The sequence below is a fragment of the Callorhinus ursinus genome, unplaced genomic scaffold (assembly GCF_003265705.2).
Source record: "Callorhinus ursinus isolate GAN/ISIS: 27379988/994484 unplaced genomic scaffold, GSC_fseal_2.0 scaffold59, whole genome shotgun sequence".
Taxonomy (NCBI): domain Eukaryota; kingdom Metazoa; phylum Chordata; class Mammalia; order Carnivora; family Otariidae; genus Callorhinus; species Callorhinus ursinus.
The window spans coordinates 3,919,459-3,938,360 of record NW_027397121.1 but is presented as its reverse complement, the minus strand read 5'-3'; the positions used below and the strand labels follow the sequence as shown (position 1 = coordinate 3,938,360).

General features: G+C 55.7%; 1 protein-coding gene across 2 annotated transcripts; it reads right to left on the bottom strand.

The window, feature by feature from the left end:
* Positions 1–186: 186 nt before the first annotated feature.
* Positions 187–18,117, bottom strand: MTCH1 (mitochondrial carrier 1). 2 transcript variants are annotated; one of them, XM_025862301.2, is made up of 12 exons: positions 17,778–18,117; positions 14,237–14,321; positions 10,139–10,245; positions 9,544–9,621; positions 9,100–9,157; positions 8,700–8,751; positions 7,140–7,199; positions 4,919–5,012; positions 2,710–2,757; positions 2,452–2,519; positions 2,075–2,150; positions 187–1,025 (listed from the first exon to the last, which is right to left on the bottom strand). In XM_025862301.2, the coding sequence occupies exons 1-12, from the start codon at positions 18,096–18,098 to the stop codon at positions 954–956; spliced, it is 1,119 nt and encodes a 372-aa protein (XP_025718086.1). In that variant the 5' UTR covers positions 18,099–18,117; the 3' UTR covers positions 187–953. The 2 variants fall into 2 exon arrangements, with proteins under 2 accessions (XP_025718086.1, XP_025718085.1); XM_025862300.2 differs by having other exon boundaries at positions 4,868–5,012; positions 17,778–18,115.
* Positions 18,118–18,902: the final 785 nt, after the last annotated feature.

Genomic DNA, 18,902 nt, shown 5'->3' with positions numbered 1-18,902 from the left:
TCTTGACCTTGTGTAATTCACAAGATCATCCAACGGCCTCCCCCGCGGCTGGTCTACACCAAGGCCTGGCACTTGTCATCCCCAGGCTGAGCCGCCCCTGACCCCTTCTCACACAAACAGAGAGGGCTGAGGAGGACCCTGCGGATAGCTGCTACATCCATAAAAATAACACGCTCCCCACAAAACTCCAAATCACCACCAATACATTTATTTAAGGGAGACAAGGTCAGATCTTATCAGGAACTTTTAAACCGAATAGTACGAGAGACACTGGCCTGCCTAACTTCCGGGTGTTCACAACCGCGCAGGGAACCAGATCCTGCACGTAAAGCCTCACCACGAAACCCACGAGCATTTGACGAGGGAGACACATTTGGAGCAGTCACGTGATTTCCCGTTCAGAAAGTGCCGCCTCTGTGTCAGAGGAGTAGTGTTGAGAAACATGAAGGCAGCACCTAGCAAGAGCTTCCTAGCACAGGCCTGCACATGATGGTGGCCTCGTGCAAGGGGACCACGCCCTATTTACAAGCAGGAGAGCAGGCTCCCAGCTGAGCTGCAGGATGACGGCTGGGGCTGACTGCGGGGAGGAGTGGGGGGTGGGGGGGGATGGGGGGTGGGATCTGACTTCGTGAGCCTTTTCCCATCCTACCTGGGCCTCCACGAGCCATTCTCTGACCCCTTGCATAGGACAGACTCGGCAAATCTGTGAAGGAAGGGGGTTCTGCCCCAATTCCCTAGCCCCACCCCACCTTCCCCAGGTCTAACAGGTAACCCATCCACTGGGTGCAGCCTCCCCCTCCTAACCCGACCCCCACTGCTGGACAGACACACGGCAAATATGGAATCTGAAGCCCCGCTGGCCGGGCTGGACTCATCTGACAGGTGCCCGAGATGATCAGGCCCCACCCGCAGTGGCGAGGCTGAGACACGGTGTTTTTTTCAGGGGATTCAGGTTACTCCAGGGCAAAGCACGATCCTGATGACACCCGGCGGAAAAGCAAGCTGGAGCCGCGGAAAAGCTGGCCCTGGATTGGAAGGAACGGGCAGGTCAGTGACCGGGGAGGCCATACTTCTCGTCCCGCCCCACAGCAAGGCCAGCATGAGGCAAAGGAGGGGTCAGCGGCACAGAGACCCTAGGGTAGGGGGTGGAGGGCGTAGGCTGGCAGTCTTAGAGGGCAAGGCCAGAATATGCCCTGCACTGAAGTACCAGGGAGCAGTTCGCTTCCCATCACAGGGTGTCCAGTGTCGCTGGGGCTCCCCAGCAAGGAACCCCCAAAGAGGACAATCGTCGCCCTTCTGGCTTCAGAGACTTCTGGGACTCCCTACCGCCCACGGGATGTGAAGCACGCAGACCGGACTGGAACCACTGGGAAGAACGGGGTCTGCCTCCCGCCCCTCCCTGCTTCCCTCTCATCTGTCCTCTTCTCAGCCCTGAGGCCTGTCGGTGTGCTGGTTCCTCCCCACACCACTGCCCCGCTCTACTTCGAGGGGAACCAAGCCTAGGCAAAGGCAAGGATCTGCCCTGGGCCAGATGCCTGGATCCTTGACCTCTGCGCCCAAGAGCTCCAGGCCAGTAGGAGGGTGCTTGGGCCAGGAACACGAAATCCCGAGACTGGCACCCTTGCCACGTGGCCCAGCTCAAGCCTCAGGTTCTCCGGAGGGCATCGGGGTGTCTTGCGGAAGGGAGGGGTCGGCCTTGGACACGGCAGCCACCGTGTTCTCAGCTGTGCTACTCAAGGACTAAGATCTTGGGCTTCACCACCTACTCCGTGGGCTCCCTCAGAGTCCTCCTTCTGAGAGTCTTTAAGAGTTGAAGAAAAAAGGAGGCTGTGTCTACTATAAAATCTGTAAGTAAATTCAGATCTAGCGACCTCACATCCTTTCTAAAATAAAATGAAAATTTAATGAAAATGCCTTAAACCAAGAGTCTATATTCTCTTTATCCTCCCTCCGACAATTGGATCCCGTGACAATCTCTCATCTTTCCACGCAATATAAAGCCCACAAAACCATCTGACCTGATCGGTGTGGCGGAAGAACTGGAGGGGACCTTCTCTGTTGGGAGCCTGCTTACCTGCACGCTCAGGTATTTCCAGCAGTGGATCCAAGACTTGAACACGGGGGAGTACGGGGGGAGCCCGGCCTGCAGCCTGCCCAGGAAGGAGAGCATGTTAGACCCACCGAACGATGGGAGATGGCTCAGCCAAGGCAAAGGTGATCTCAAGGAATGGCTTGGAGCTGCCACCACCCATATCCTGAATCATGGATGCAGCCCAAAGGGGCGCGGTGAATCCCAGAAGATGCTAGGGTACCTGGCGGGTGGGGGGTGGCGTGGGTGGTGAGCCTACACACAGACCAGGCGGGAGAAAGCAGAGCACTGGACAAGCTGAGCTGGACCCCCCCAGCCCCCACAGCCCTGGCAGGGTGCCTGGGGGAGGGCTGCACACCTACCCGCAGTTGTTCACAGCCATGAGGTCACCAACCAGCAGGAAGGGGTAGGTCAGCATGCTCACTGCAATCTGAAACCCAGGGAGACCTGAGTGGCAGTGACCCGACCACCCACTGGTCCCGACTCGGGGAGCAAGGGCATACTGTGCCAACACCCGACACCCAGGCGTGCCTCCAGCCACCGCCAGAGCTGGCCGCCTAAGCCCCACCCAGGCCCACAGGGCAGCAGAAAGGGCAGCTAGCTGACCCAGCGTGACTTACCCCCATCACAAATTTGGTGTAGCTCCGGATGGCCAGGGCCTGGCTGAACTGGAGACAGAAAGGAAGACTAGTTTGCTACAGGTACCTCGGGCTGCCCTTCAGATAAGCACCCTTGCCCCACGTTGCCTGGTCTGCGGCCCCCCAGCCTCACCCCGTACACTGGCCTCACACCCGCTCTGGGCTCAGGTCCCCTCACATTGCTGTGTATACTGCGTTCCCTTCTAGGGCCTGCCAGTGGCTTCTGTGGCCTTGAGCCAGAGCCAAAAGCAGCCCTGGGAGGCGGAAGTGGGGGAGAGGCCTAACAGGACTTCTGAGACTCAGCCAGGGATGGTGAGGAGCTGCTGGCCTGTGTGCCCCAGTGAGTTGTGAGTTCCAAGAGTCTGGCCTGTGTCTGCCTTGATCAGTGTCACACAGTTGGTGCTCAGTAAGTGCTTGCTTAATGGAAAGACGGACACCCACCCCAACTCCCCAGACACAGAATCCTGGTCCTGCAGCAAAAGGCGAGGGGAAGCTCTAAGCTTATTGCCACCGCCCCCTACCTTACCAAGCTCTCACCCGCCTTGGACTCCCAAGATCTGGATTCTACTTTGCCCAGAAGAGAGCCCCTCGCTAGGAAGGGGGAACTCCCTGTCCCTCAGCTTCCAGCAGCATGGCCATCCTAACAGGTGGCTACCCTGTCACCTTGGATGGAGGCTTGCCCAGCCCTCTGCGTGAATGGCAGCCTCATCTTAGCCTGTAAGCCACACACAGAAGAGCACCTGAAAACCCCTTTCCATAAAGCTGGAGAAAGTCAACCAGCTGTAGGACACCCCACCCCCAGTGTCGCAGGCTTGCTGTGCATGTGACAGCAGTAGCTCCCTCATCCATGAGGCCCCGAGAAAGGGCAGGGCCCGGGGTATGTGGGAGAGCTGGTCCCTAAGGAACTACCTGAATTTGCTTACACTGAAAGGCTAATAGGACTCACCTACCCAAGTCAAATGGCCAGACCCGATTTCCCTCTGAGCAGAGGCTCTCAGCTGGGCTGGGACATTCTTCACCACACAGACACATGCCCAGACACAGACGGATACAGACTATGAGCCCCCACCCCACCCCACGAGGTGATTCTGACAGACAGGTCCCCACCCCGTCCCCCTGGGCCTGAAATCCCGCTGTTAGAACGTCTGGCTACCAGGAATCCCCTGCCCATCACTGTTCCCCAACTCATCCTGTTTCAGGCTGAACTGGTCAACCCATCAGGTCCCTAGGCACCTTTCTTAAACAAGCACCTTTTAGAAGGACCAACGCCTCCTTGTGCCTGACCCAGCCTGCTGAGGTCTGTGCAGACCACTGCTAACAAAAATAGTGGGGTGCACCTGCATTGGAAACTTGCCAGGTGACCTAAAAAGCTCCAAGGTGTGGGAAGCGCCCTCGGCCCAGTACAGGAAAAGACCTAGCCCCAGCCCTGTTGATTCCTAGCCAAGTGCCTCGGGAGAGCCTTTCGATCTCTGGGTCTCAACTTCTTTACCAGTAAAATTACACCTGCACTATTCCCTTCACAATTTGGATGCCGTTGGGATCAAATGTCATAACGTTCACATAAGGGTTCTAAAAAGCTTAAAACATTAAGCAAAAGTTAAAGGGTTATTAGCTAGTCTGTGTCCTGGTTTCCTGATTCATCGTTGGGTCACTGCCTTGGATAAGCTGGGGTCTGTTTTATTTCTGAAGCTGCCCGAGGACGGGCATTCCATGAACTCCTCCAGGTGTGGCTACAGATCTTGAATCTCCTCTCTCTTGAGCCCACTCTCCCCAGAGGCAAAGCTAACCCCAGGACAAAAGGTCCTTTTAGGGGGTGCTGGGTGACTCAGTCAGTTAAGCCTCCGACTCTTGATTTCAGCTCAGGCCATGATCTCAGTGTCCTGGGAATTGAGCCCCGTGTCAGGCTCCGAGCTCAGCGGGAAGTCTGCTTGGGGCTCTTTCTCCCTCTGCCCCTCCCCCAGCTCATGCTCTCTAAAATAAATAAATCTTAAAAAAAGGGGGAGTCCTCTTAGACCACTCCCCAGAGACCCTCTCTAGCCCTCAAGGGCCTGGTGCTAAGGCTCCCAGGGTCCTGAGTCTGCCCCAGACCCTGGGTATCAGCAGTACACGCAAAGATTGACAAGTCCTTGTTCCAACCAACCTGGGAACCTGGATTCTGGTCGTTTCCCAGCCCCCCTGGGGTGTCACTCACGCTGTCATCCACCAGGTAGGCATTGATGAAGTGGGCCAGCAGGTTACAGCCCCACAAGAAAACCACATCTCCCAGGAGGTGAGGGATTAAGCCGCTAAAAAACAAGGTGAGCAAAGATGAGCAGGGGGAGGGAGGGGACCATTTCTTGGGGGCTCCACGCCCAGGAAGGAGGCAGGGATGTTCCAAGCTCAAAACGTCAGCATATCCAAGGTACAGCCTCAGGAAAAAAGCCTGCAGGGGCCACGTGGACCCGCAGCTATCCACACCAGGAAGGCAGTGTCCTTTTCTCCATGGAGGGTTGTCACAGGCCACATCTGATGCCACAAATTAGTTTCTGGTCTCACAAGTGGTTTTCAAACCAGACGCCAGACCTCGAAATGTGAATGTTGCTAAATCTGGGATTTTCACATGCAGATTATGAAACAGGGTCTACACATTTATAGTTTTCTCCTGGCTTCTTTACCTGATCCACTCTCACGAAACACTTTGCTTGATGCATCTGCTGTCTTCATCCCTAGAATGTTCCACTGAAGACATTCCATACAAGCTTTTGCAAGGAAGGCTGACTGTTAAAGTGATGGCCTTCAGAAGAAACAGCCCTCCACACTGCTATGGAAGGTCCCGAAAATACAGGCAAAAAGCCAGCCTGAGATCAGGGTCCCGTGTGCTACTGGTGTTTAATTTTAATGTGTTTATCTGCTTGTTTAGATAATGGAGCGACTTAGAAAGCTCTCCAGGAGAAGAGTGGCTATCTCTTGGGAGGGGTGGCAAGAGATTTCTGAAATCTGTGAAACTCTTATTTGAAAATACCTGAGGAGCTCAAAAGAATACATGCAACACATCTAGGTGACACGGGGTATGAAGAAACTGAAACTTCACAAATGTAGTCTCCAATCTTGATGCGTCCACCTGTGTTCAGACTAACCCCTCACACACACTCTGGTGCCCTCTCAGTGTTGTAACACATACAGGTGTCCCCCAGGCCGCAAATATGTGAAGAACAGAACCCGACGAGTAAGCATGTGCTGTGTCAGAATCTCTTCACACCCGGGACAAGGACTCTATACAATGAGTGTGAAAACTGTCAGATGTGGTGACTCGTCATTTTATGGTCTGAAGTACCCGTCACATGAGCAAATACTTATCCACGTATATTTATACATATATGTATGTACGCATATATATGCGTGAATACACTGAGTCTGAGTCCGTGTGTGTGTGTGCGCGTGTGTGTGCGCGCGTGTGTATTAATCCAGGTTTGGAATCCCGGCACTCCCGACACGGAGGACCGGACAGTGCCTCGCTGCGGGGGGCTGACCTCTGCCCTGCAGGATCTTTAGCAGCATCCCTGGCCTCTCCCCACTAGCTGCCAACTGTGACAACCAAAAGATGTCTCCAAACATTTCAAGTGTTCCCTGGGGGCAAAAATCCCCTCCCGGTGAGAACCATATAGTAGATATGCACATACACACATGTGCACCTACATGGTCGTTTCTTGGTTAAGTGAGGCCCTAAACAAACACCCCTGACCAACTACGAAACCACAGTGAATGAACAGAGAACCCCATTATCCAGTATGTTATGTACAGAACAGCGTGTCTGTCACTGCCCAGACCTTAACGAGGCAAAAACAACAGAGAGCTGTCAGGAGTGGCTTTGGGGTCTGCTTGTGTCCAGACACGGTCTTTTCAGTATAAGCTTTCTGTGTTATAGGTGATGCAAGGTGGGTGGGAGACGCCCAGGAGGGCAGGGGTCCGTGAGCCTCAGGGGGCCATGGGCCCCTGCCACGGACTGCTCTGCACAAACACAGGCCCAGCCAGTCCAGTGCCTTGACCTTTTAGGAGAAGCCAGAGATCCAGATTGTTCTGTGCAACACCCACCATGTTAAACAGAGTGCCCCGGCTTAGGAAGATCAGCCCACTCCCAACCCCAGGGCCAGTGTCTGGCAAAGGGGCCAGTCAGGCCGTCTCCCCCACTGTGCTGGACAAACAGGACCATGTCTGTGTGAGCTGTGACCTGCAAAGGGCCGAGTAGCTTTGGTCCCGGTCATCCATGGCTCACACGTGCCACGGAGCTCCACGGAGCCAGAATGCAGCTACACGGGAGGGGCAGAGCCCCGTGGTTAGTCTGAGCCTGGCAGCTACGGCCTGAGAAGTCGAGAACGTGTCTGTTAGTAGAGCCGTGCCACGTGGCCAGCTATGGGGTATAGAAACTCACGTACACAAAGAATCCCAGCAGCCCCTCCTCTTTGAAAATCTTCCCAATGGAGCTCAGCACACCGCTGTGAAGAAGGGAAGACAGGGAAATGAGGTCCCCTGGTCACCTTGGAGAAGCCCAGCCCCTGGTGTGGAGGAGAGCCCACCATCCCTGCTCTGAGCCGTCCAGTCCTGGCGGGGATGGAGAGGGGACATTCTCTGTTACCAGGCAGAACCCAAGCAGAGAAGATGAGAGAGCTCTTGTTTGGGGGTGAGGGGAGTATACACAGTTCATGGAGACAGGAAACCCACTCACCCCCAGGACAGAAGCCTAGCAGTTCCCTACTGCTGCTTTCTAGGGATCTGGAATTTGGGCATTAGCCTTCCAGTGTGGGCTACTGCAAAGACAACAGGCCTCTCTCCTGCCTGGCCCTAGTGCTTCTCTCTGAAGTAACCTTCCAGCAGAGTAGCCTGCATGTCTGACAGCGGAAGAGCAGGAGGGGTGGTGGTGGAGGGATCCACCTGCCCAGAGAGCAGAGAAGGAGAACGGAGCCCTGAAGGAGACCCTGGCACCAGACGGCCCAGATGCAGCCTGGGAAAAAGCACCCGGCCCTCCCCAGCAGCTCAGAGATCAAAGGACAGGCTGGTGCCTTAAGTATGAAACGCAAAGGAGGCTCAAGAGCAATCTCTGGGACTTGTGGCTAGTGATGCCAAGTGGCCCGTCCTACATGGAGTTCCTCCAAAGTCTAGGTGGCAGAGGAAACCTAAAAGAAAGATGGAGATGGTGGGAGCCAAAGCGCTGGCCAGCGCCACTCCTAAGGCACCCAGCCCTGCCAGGCCCCACAGCCCCTCTTCTTTAACAGTGGCGTGGCCCACTGGGGCTCTGAGCCAGATCATCCCCTCCTGGTCCTGTCGACCAACATCACGTTTCAGTTTAGGAGAATGGGCCAACTTCCCATTAGTGAACCCAAAATGAGGCCATGGCAGTGGAGCTCCCTGGGGCAGGGGTCCCACAGGACAGCTGCAGAAAACGGAAGCCAGGAACCGAGTCTTAGGAGGGGTCCCAGAGACTGTCCTCCTGCCACGTGCCGCCTGCTGTCCTGCACTGAGCTTCATAGGGGCAGGGAGGGCGTAACTGCCACGGGGGAGGGTTGTGGCCCCGCAGCTATGTCCCCACAGCTCCCAGCTCAGGGCCGGGCGCAGCAAATGCTGGGCAAGTATTTGGTGAACAACCGAGGGGACGGGCCCACACCCACAGACAGGACAGCCTCGTAACAGAAAATCAAACGAGCTAAATGGTTAGGGCATAACTAGGGGTTCCAGGATGGAACCCTAGCTCAGTCCCAAGGGGCACAATCCGAGCCAACTCCGCTCCCACTCACCCCCTCGGCAGGGTTGCCGGGATCAGCCAGGGCAGCCCTGGATGGGCAACGGAGAGGAGCAGATGCCCCTGCCACGTTCCTCGGACACGAGCACATCAGAACGACAGCAGAAGAGGGACAGCACCTGACCCCAGCGCGGCCTGTCCTGGCAGACTCTTGAGTGGTGACAGGACCACTCCTGCCAGTTCTGGAAGAATTACCCACCTGTACTTGGCCTCCCGTCCCACAAATTGGACCATGCAGCGCATTGAGATGACTGAGGAAAAAGAAACACACAAGGGTGACACGGTGGCCAAAGCCCATGGCACCCAGCGGTGGGGTGCCCACTGCCGTGGAAACCGCGCGTGGCCTGTGTCAGCGCAGGAGGGGTAGGAGGGCCTCGGGGATTCTCTGTTACACCCCGTGACCACAGCATCCCGTTTCTTCTGCCTGGGAAGGGCCCCGGCTCCCTCCAGACAGGACTCCCCACCAGCTTCTCCTCAGCGCAGTTCCAGCAGAGGACCCCCACCCGACTACACTTCCCGGTGATCTAGCACACTGCCCGGCTTCGGTCCGCAACGGGTTACCCCACAGCTGAGAAGCAGTCTCCAGTGGGGTGGCTCACCATGCAGGGGGTGGGCCAGCATGCGGGACACACACTGCATCATCATCTCGTAGGAGGTCTGGAAGAGAGCAGAGGGTGGGGACTCGGTCTGCCCTCTCTCGGGAACGGGCGCTCAAGGGGAACCACAAGCTCTTATAGAGGAAAACCTGGGATCCCACAGCCCCCGAAGGGGTCAGTCGACCTGGGATCACCCCACTCGTCAGCTACCCCCCCGTCCCCTCCACCCAGGAGTGCTGCCGAGTCTTGCACGAGGCCCCACGATGGCCGAGAGGCTTTGCGGTGTTCCTTACGGCGTCCTTGCAGGACTCCTTCCATGCCCCACCCTAGCCCCGCACACACGAGGAGCCAAACCTGTGTCTCTTCAATGACCCGGCTGACTCGGCCGTGAGAAGTAAGCAGACTCCCCTCCCAGGGCCTCTCCCTCTCCCAACTCCAGATACCCACCTCCTTCACTACTTTCCTCAGAGAAGTCTTCATGTCATCCTTGTTGGAAACCTGTTCGATCTCATCCGGAGGGAAAACCTGAGGTACAAAAAACAAAGGAGCGGGGCGCCTAGCTGGCTCTGTCATACAGCATGCGACTCTCGATCTCAGGGTTCTGAGTTTGAGCTCGAGCCCATACTGGCGTCAAGCTTACTTAATTAAAAAAAAACAAAAACAAAAAACAAAAAAGGAGGGCCAAAAGCAAAGTACAGCTATGCCTCTTAAATGTCACACTTGAGGGACAGGGACGGCAGGAACCAGCTCCTACTATTTTCCCTGTAGCTGGGTCCACCTCTGGTAACCCCAGGCCTGGAGTTCGGGGGGTTGGCGGGGAGCCCCTGGTGTCACAGTTGTGGGCAAGCGGGAGGACTATGGGGCAGGACCCTTCCCAATCAAGGAGACGCAGCGTGCGACCACCAGGGTCTAGAGCCCGGCTGTGGTGCTAGGGTGTAGCCGGGGAAAGGAGAAACGGACCAGCACACACGGCTGTCTCTGGGGCTGGCAGGGAGCTTGGGGGAACTTCAGGCAACTGCTCTTGGCTTCGCCCCAGGCTCACCTTCTTCATACTGCCCCGAGTCACCGTGGAGAGGGCGTTGGACATCAGTCGGGGGCTCAGGCCTCGGAAGAGCCCTATCTTCCCATCCACCTGCACGATGTACTTGGCTATAAGAAAGCAGAGGTGGCCGTGTCACGCCCGGCCCCGACATACCCACCCCGGGTCACACTCACTCCCAGACCAGATGTGGCCTGTCCCTCAGTCACGGAAGGGGCAGCTATCTATTCAAAACCCCAGAAGCGATTGGGCCCCAACGCCAAAGTCTTCTCCAGCCCATCTCTTTGTGTAAAACCTTCAAAATGTATTTTCGACCAACAAATTCACGTATTTTAACTTTGCAGAAATATTTGGCAAGCTCGGCTAGTTTTTCAACTCAGCAACTTCAGTGCTACAACCCAGAAACCAATTCTGCCGCTTATAAAAAATGCTTTTCTTGGGGCACCTGGCTGGCTCGGTCAGAGACGCATTCAACGCTTGATCTTAGGGTTGTGTGTTCCAGCCCTACGTTGGAAAAATAATTTAAAAAAAAAATGTTTTCCTGGGGCGCCTGGGTGGCTCAGTCGTTAAGCGTCTGCCTTCGGCTCAGGTCATGATCCCAGGGTCCTGGGATCGAGCCCCGCATCGGGCTCCCTGCTCAGCAGGGAGTCTGCTTCTCCCTCTTCCACTCCCCCTGCTTGTGTTCCCTCTCTCGCTGTGTCTCCCACTGTCAAATAAATAAAATCTTTAAAAAAAAAAAATGTTTTCCTTGGGGTCAAGAAGAAAAGGAAAAAAGGCAGAGAGTGCCCACAGGCAACGATGAAGTTTGGAACCTAAGGGAGGAAAAAAGGGAAAAGGAAGAAAGGCTCAAGAGCATCCCCTAAGCACACCATGGAGAAGGCCATCTTCATACTGTCACTGTGCTGCACCCAGGCTCCCACCTGGTACCCATTAGCATTTATGAATCACAGCAGGGGGTGTGGAGTAGGAGGGGGCGACCTAACTAGTGGAGGAGTAACCAAAACAGGCACCGGTGAACTATTCTATAGAAAAAACATAAGCGGTCAGGGAAGCTAGACCCTACCTGAATGAGGGTTTTTTTCTTGTTCTTTTCAAGATTTCTTTCTTTCTTCGAGACAGAGAGAGAAAGAGAGAGAGTGCGCGCGCCAGCATTCTAACATGTGTGCGTGTGAGCGGGGGGGGGGGGGGGGAGAAGGAGGGAGACAATCTCAAGCAGACTCCATACTCAGCGCAGAGCCTGATGTGGGGCTCCATCTCATGGCCCTGACACCATGACCTGAGCCAAAATCAAGAGTCTGAGGCTCAACTGACTGGGCCACCCAGGCGCCCCAGTATTTTTTCATTAGGGTCTCTAAAAGGATACTTCTCTTAATGTTTCGTTATTTTTTTTAAAGTCTTTTATTTATTTTTTTATTTGAGAGGGAGAGACAGAGACAGAGCACTTGCACGTGGCAGGGTGGGGAGCAGAGGAAGAGGGACAAGCAGACTCCACCGAGCGCGGGGCCCGATGTGGGGCTGGATCCCAGACCCTGAGCCAAAACCAAGAGTCGGAAGCTTAACCAACTGAGCCACCCGGGCGCCCCTGAAGATTTTATTAAGTACCCACTACACCCAATGTGAGGCTCGAACTTAGAACCCCAAGATCAAGAGTCACATGCTTTACCAACTGGGCCAGCCAGGTGCTCAAATGAAACCTTTTAAACTATGTTCAAGAAGGTGATGTGTTCTCATGAGAGACGATGGACTCTGAGAAACAAACTGAGGGTTCTAGAGGGGAGGGCGGTGGGGGGCTGGGTTAGCCTGGTGATGGGTATTAAGGAGGGCACATTCTGCGTGGAGCACTGGGTGTTATGCACAAACAATGAATCATGGAACACTGCATCAAAAACTAGTGATGTAATGTATGGTGATTAACATAACATAGTAATAAAAAGAAAATAAGAAAGAAAAAAAAAAGAAGCTGATGTGTTCTTATAAACCCGCATAACCAGAAGCTAGCAGAACTTTTTCTCGGTCCCTGAGCGCCCTTTCCAGACCCGACTTCAGCTCCTTAGCACTACCCAGTGGCAGGAACCAGCAAAAGAGCCTTTCTCTCCAAAGCAACCTGTCTGCCAACCCAGCAAATTCAGTGTCACTGCTGGAACAGGCTTGCCTTGCGGCCCGAGAGCACCTGTTCCTTGCATATTTGGCTTTCTGAGATGGGGGTGGGGCTGGAAAGAGAGGAAGAGGAGGGGACCGAACACTGGATGCCGTGGCAGGGTGCCTTGCTTCACAGAGTGAACAGGCAGGAGGGAGGTTTATTTTGGGGGAGGGGGGCTCCAAGCAACAAAGAGACGCAGGCGGGGTAAAGCCTCAGTGCGATCGCCACTGAGTCACTTAGCCTCTTTCTACCCGATTTGCCCACCAGTAAAAAAAGGAGTAAGGACCCCTATTTCTCCTCATCTCAGAGGTGATTTATGACTAAGTGAAAGCAGAGAAAGGTATGCAAAAATCCCTACAGGGTCCTCTGTGGGCCCAAAGGGTCCCACAGCCAGCCAGGGGCTCTGTCATTCCATGGTTTCTCTGCAGTCCCTGCAAAACTCTCTGTTACACCAAAGAATGTCACGACAGCTGTGGCACTTTTCATCATGACCTGCAGAGGAGTGGATGTTGTCTAGACAGAAGACAGACAGCTGAGTCCCCTCGCTCACGCCCAACGGCCATCTGTTTATAATATCTGGACTGAAACAACATTTATATACACGGGGTGAGCAGGAGTACCTCAGCACTCGGCTCATCTTTGCAAGAAGCAAGATGTGGGTCAAGACCCCTCTAGCCTGAGTCCTTTTGGGAAGGACTGTGACACGAGGAGAGACAGTCTAACCTCGGGCCCCTCACATCGCTAGAGCACACAGAGAAGCCACAAGGGAGGGGCTGACAGCCCGCTACCCCAGCTTCCCACAAACCCGGTGTTACCTTTATACACCGGCTTCCCTGTTCAATGTTCTGGGTGCCTGCCTACCACTGTGACCTGCCCCCCCCCTTCATGGACTGTTTCTAAATAAAACCAAATATGAACACATTTCCCCACAAAATGACAGGTTCGGCCTCGCCCCGGGCTACTCAACATCATGGTGGCAAAAATGGAAGAGAAACACGACGTCAGATTCCGCCAAGAGTGTGTGGAACTTAAAAAAAAAAAAAAAAGGTGACAGGAGGCAAAGGCCCAGGTTATTCGGCAGAGAGCATTTTGGACTGACCGAACAGGTGTGAAGAGAACAAGTGGAGGAAGCCTGAGGGGGATCAGCCCAGCTGTGAACGTGGACAGCAAGGGTACATTTGGAGAAGTCCAGGGAGGGCGGGCACTGGGAGAGACACAGCGATGGTGGACTGGAACGGCCTGAGCCAGCCTGGGGGCCTGGGGACGAGCAGTAAGAGGCAGCCAGGTGGGCTCAGGGGGCATGGCACAAGCTCCCCTGGGGTGGTGGGCTTCTGGGGAGAGATCTCCAGCCAGCAGAGCCATGGCAGGGGCTGCGGGGCGCTTGCACGAAGGGCCTGGACAAAGGAGCTGCCACGACTTGGCGGACTAGGAGCGCAGGGCAGTGAGGCGGTCTGCCGAGCCTGAGCGGCAGGGCAGGGCAGGGCAGGCCGGGGGTAGAGCGTGACGCCCCAGGGCTGGCTGCTCGTGCCCAGTGTGGGGAGATGCTCAGTGGGGCCCACCGCCTGGGGAACGCAGGGGAAAGAGGAGGAAGGAGAAGAACCCAGGAAGCCACCAGGTAACAGGAAAGCAGAAAAATGGTAACAGGGCCGGGCTGCTCAAAAAGCACAGGGAAACCTCCCCGGACCCCCACTTCCAGGCACAGCTTGGAGCGGCAGAGATGACGGGGGCCGGTGTCCGGGAGCTGCAGGCGGCGGAGCTGGACCGAAGCCTTCTTGTCCACCTGCTCTCACCCCAGCAACCTGCTGCTTCTGGTCACACTTCGATCCCCTCCTCCCGGCCGGCATGACACCAGGTGCCACGCTGCCCTGCCCTGTGTGGTCCCCAGGGCCAGCTGGGCCTGCTCCCCGGATGACGCCTCTTTTTTGTCCGTGGGGGCCTTCCTGCCTGGGAAGCAGACTCACCATAGGTGAAGAAGCTCGGCAGATAGAGGACCTTCCTCCCCAGCACATTGGTCCCAATGGTGGGGGGCATCGGCTCATGACCCACCTTCAGAATCAACAAATACAAAAGGAGGGTCAGATTCTACTGCTGATCCAGCTCACGGCCGCTCATGCCCCCAGGCCTCTGCCTCTTCGCCCACAAATTCCAACGCTGCTCCTGTTGGGGGTTTTCCTTGGAAAAACATACCAGAAATGTCATCGGCAGTCTGGAACCACCAGCATCACGCAAGCTCCCAACCAATAGAAACGTCTAGTCCCAGATCCGACCCCTACCAAAATCCAAGTCACCCTGTCCCCCAACATTCTCACCTTCAAATTCCAGACATTTCTAGTGCGGGAAACTGCCCCCCCCCTTTTATGTACTCCGAACCCTGTACTCACCTCAGAATAAATCTCAGGGAATTCCCATCTCTGGGCTAAAATTTCAGTCCAATCTCAATCCCAAACGTGCCAATACCCACATCTCAGTCCCGAACTTCAGACAGCTTGGCTCCAAGTAACCCACCCCAGAGTGCACCCCACACTCAAGTTCCTTACTGCACCCACTGCAGAGGCCGACAAATCTGTCCCTCTCGCTCCCAGGCAGCACAAACTGGTTGCTCCTCAAACAATTCCTCATCTGTGTTCTAATCTTGATCACTTCATATCCCTGTGACAGAATGACCCCCTCATTTCTGTAGGGCTATTGTAATTCTGCTGTATGGACGCTGGTTATAATTATAACACCCGTTAAACTCATGGGGGAGGAGAGAGGACACAGCCACCCATACCCCTTTGGGGGGGGGGGTCTCTCCTGAGGGGTGAGGCCATTTATTATGCTGCCAACTGATGGGGAGAGAGACTCTGCTGCCAGCCAGGAGGCAAGGTATCTCCTAAGTGGGGTGCGAGAAGTCCCCTTCCTGGGCAGGGGGCCAGGACACAAGCCCTGTCCCTCAAAGGAAGCCAGCCAAGCCCCTGGACCAGAGCAGCTCCTCTGGGATGTAGCAGGGAGCAGAAATGGCAGGGCTGGGAAGCTCTGCCTTAACAACTGGACCAGGCATGCTTCTGGCATTTTCCTGGTCCAATTTCTTTTCTTCACCTTAGTCAAGTGTTTTTGAAAGTTCTGGCTGTCTCTTGTGGATGTCATTTGAGCTACCCGACCGATCACTGACTGTAAATGAAGAAACCCCCTCCATGACGGCCACCTTCTATTAAAAAAAAAAAAAAAAAAAAAAAAAAAATTCTAGCCCAGGGAGCTGAAGGAAAGGGATGAGCCAGCTGACCCAAGCTGTTAGCCCTTCCCCTCTAGACCTTTCCCCTTCTCGGATAAATGCTCGAAGGTTCTGACTTAAGTTTTAATTTCTCACTTCTATAAGCGGTATTCTCTTTACAGCCTCAACTCCAAGTCTAAGCTACTACTGTTCTGTTGCTGTCTCAGTCTAGTCACAGTTTGGGAGTCCTAGCCCCAAGGTGGGCTAGGGTGCGGGTGGACCCGCACCTTTAAATCTGCTGTGTCCCCTCACCCCAGAGCCCCCAAATCTGTTGAGTCTGTTTTTTTTAACTTCCACCTGGGGTTATAAAAGGCACACATCTCAGCCCCATCCCCCTCATCCTCCAGTTTACCTGGTTGGTGCCCAAGTCACATGCACCCTATTTCATCCCCAAATCTGTTGTTAACCCAGTCCTCCCACAGCCAGAGCTGTGGCCCTGCATCGGACACTGGCAGAGCCAGTTCACCATCCTCAAATCTCCGACCCCTGAAACTGGACTCGGATGAACCCCAATCGGAGGCCCCACATCCTTGTTCACTTGACCTGGCCAACCCCCAAATCTGCCACTCCAATCCTGCCACCCGCCCCCCAAACCGGGAGCTGCCTTTTTGCAAACTATGGCTGATTCCCAAGCTGTACACATTAAGATTTCACCCTAAAACATGTTACACTTAGCACCAGTTGGGTTCAGATCAGACAGACTACCTCTGTCACCCGGACTGGGCTCACTCACCCTTACCTACCCAGTTCTTTTCACCCTTTGGTCTCCGTCATGCCCAATTCCCTCTTCAAATCACTCGTATTTCAATTCTCTTCTCAAACCTGCACACCAAATCCACCATGAAGCCGCTTCTCATTTTGTTCACTTCCTCAGACCCCAGATTTCAACTGCTCCCATGCCAACTGGATCTCCCACTCTCTCTGTCCAGTTATAAAGACAGTAAATCTGGCGTCCCCTCGCTTCAATTCAAACCTTAAATCTTGGTTGGCCTCCATGTCAATTTTCACCCCCCATCCCCCCCCGCAACTGGAAAATTCTAGGTGAAATCTTCAGTTACCAGTCCAGGCTGGAACCACCCCCATCTAAACAGTGCCCATCTCAGTCTCGTCCACCTGATTCTGCCAAATGCACTCCTTCTACCTGGCCTCCTTCCAGCTCAATGTCTCCCTTTCTCAAGCGGCCCACTTCATCTGCAAGGCCTTGCTGGCCACCACCACATGCCAAGTGCCCCTGCATGGCTCCATTCCAGAGTCATCCCTACCTTGGCCTCAGTTTCTGCCAGCCTCTACCTATCCCGCTACTGTATGCCCCAAATGCCCCTTCTGCCCAATTCCAACACTCCATAACCCATTCCCCCTCCATACAAGGACTGCGAGTCCCATCTCCCGACCCCAACTGTGACTTTCATTTTCTCTTCCAAATGCGTCATCCCTTTCCCCCTAAAAGCCTCCTCCTTCTCTGTCCCCTCTCCAGACAAATCGCCATCACACCCTTCCCCCACTGTGTCGCCCTATCCGTTCCCCTCCCTCAAAACGCGTCACCCTGCCACCTCCTCCCATCAAATCTGTCGTCGCCATCAAATCCAGAGCCCCCTTCTCCTGCAAACGCACAGCTCTCCCTTGCTAAATCCTTTGCCTTCGCCCTCTCCCACCAAATTCCCTCACCATTAAATCCACCGTCTCCTTCCCACCCCCACTCCCCCCAAGTCTGATGCCCTTTCTTCTCTCCTAAATTTTTGGCCCTGACCTCCAGTCCTTTGTCCCCTCAAACAGCTTTAAATCCATCTCTATCAAATCCAGAGCTCTTGCTACCCCCGCCCCGCCTTTAAATATGTGCTCTTCATCTAAATACCCCGCCCATTCGCCAAAACTTCCCCGCCCCTCCCCCATTCTGTTACTTCTTTACTCGCCCTAAAATGCTGCCCCTTCCCTCCGATTCCAAGTTCATCGCCTCCCTTCCTTCATCCTCCAAACCCCTCTCTCCATTCCTTCGACCCCTTCCCTGCACCCACCAAATTCCTTGTTCCTTCCATCCTCTCCCAAATCTGTCGCTTCTACCCCTTCGCCCCCTTTCCATCACCCCCAAGCCCCTCAACGCTTCCTTTCTCCCCGACTCCTTCAGCCCAAACCTGCCGTCCTCGCCCCTATCCCCAAATCCGTCGCCATAGACTCCCCGCCGCCATCCTCCTCCAGATCCCGGCCTGTCACCTTCACATCAGCCCCCATCTCCCTGCGGCACCCTGGCCCCCGACCTGGATAAGCAGCTTCACGTAGAGCAGCGGGTGGCTGAGCGCCGTCACGCCAGCGCCCAGCGCCACGAAAAGAGCCTCGGTGGTCGGGGCGTTGTCCCCGGAGCCCAGGCCCCCGGACCCGCCGTCCATCCTGCGGGCGGAGGGCTGTGCCGCAGGCCGAGGGTGGCGCGGGTGTGCACGGTGCGCGGGCGGCGGATCGCGAGCCCGAGCCTCGACCCCCGCCGCCGCTCCGCCGCGAGCTCCCGCTCCTGCTCCGGCTCCCGCCATCCCCGCGGCACCGCCGCGAGCCCAGGGCGCCACTTCCGGGTCCGAAGCCCCCATGGCGCCCGGCGGCGAGGTCACTCCCCGTCACGTGACGGGAGGGCGCTCCGCCCCTAGCTGGCGTCAGGGGGCGGGGCCGGGCCGCACCACTCGCGGCTGCGGGGGAGCGCGGGTATGTGGCGCGGAGGGTGGTACGAGCTGATGCGGCCCGCGGGCGGGATTGGGGCCTGACCCAAGGCTGGGTTGCAACCCGGGGGTCAGTGGTCGCGGGCGGCACGGGCCGGGAGTCCCGGGAGTGTGAAGGCTGCCGCCGTCCCGGGCGCTCCCCCGCGAATCCCCCCGAAGGCGGCGGGGGCGGGGCTCGACGGTTGTGCCAGCCAGACGCCCCCAATATGGTCTGAGGCGCTTCCAAGCCCCCTCCCCGGCTTGGTGAGTTTTCTCCGCAGTTCTGGGCCCGCCCCTTTGCGGCCCGGAGCCCGGGCACTGCGGCCTGCGAGGCCTCTTCCCGCCGCCTGAGCTCCTCCGCGCTGTCCGGTCGTGTCTTACGCCTTTATCCTCCCCGCTAAACCAAATCTAGGAGCCCCTTAGTGACTGTGGTCACCCTCCTTTGTAGTTGAGCCTTCGCGAGCGTTCCTTAGAGCCCACGGTTAGGAAAGTGTTTGTCCTAAAGTATTTGCGTATCTCCCTCACTACATGGTGAGGGTTTTAATCAGTCTTTAACTGGGAGGATACACAGGCACCGTGCTAGGCATCGAAAGTCTAATATTTAAATGAGTAATGATAACTGGCCCGCAAATCACGCTCACTATATGCCAGGCATGTTAAAGTGCTTTTCAACACGTTAACTCAAGAATGATCCTGGAG

Excerpts from the sequence above, each read along its gene's own strand:
- MTCH1 (XM_025862300.2), bottom strand. The coding sequence starts at position 18,098 with ATGGGGGCTTCGGACCCGGAAGTGGCGCCCTGGGCTCGCGGCGGTGCC. Across the intron at positions 14,322-17,777 it reads ACGTGAAGCTGCTTATCCAG|GTGGGTCATGAGCCGATGCC; the intron begins GTCGGGGGCCAG and ends TTGATTCTGAAG. Across the intron at positions 2,151-2,451 it reads ATGGCTGTGAACAACTGCGG|GCTGCAGGCCGGGCTCCCCC; the intron begins GTAGGTGTGCAG and ends CTTCCTGGGCAG.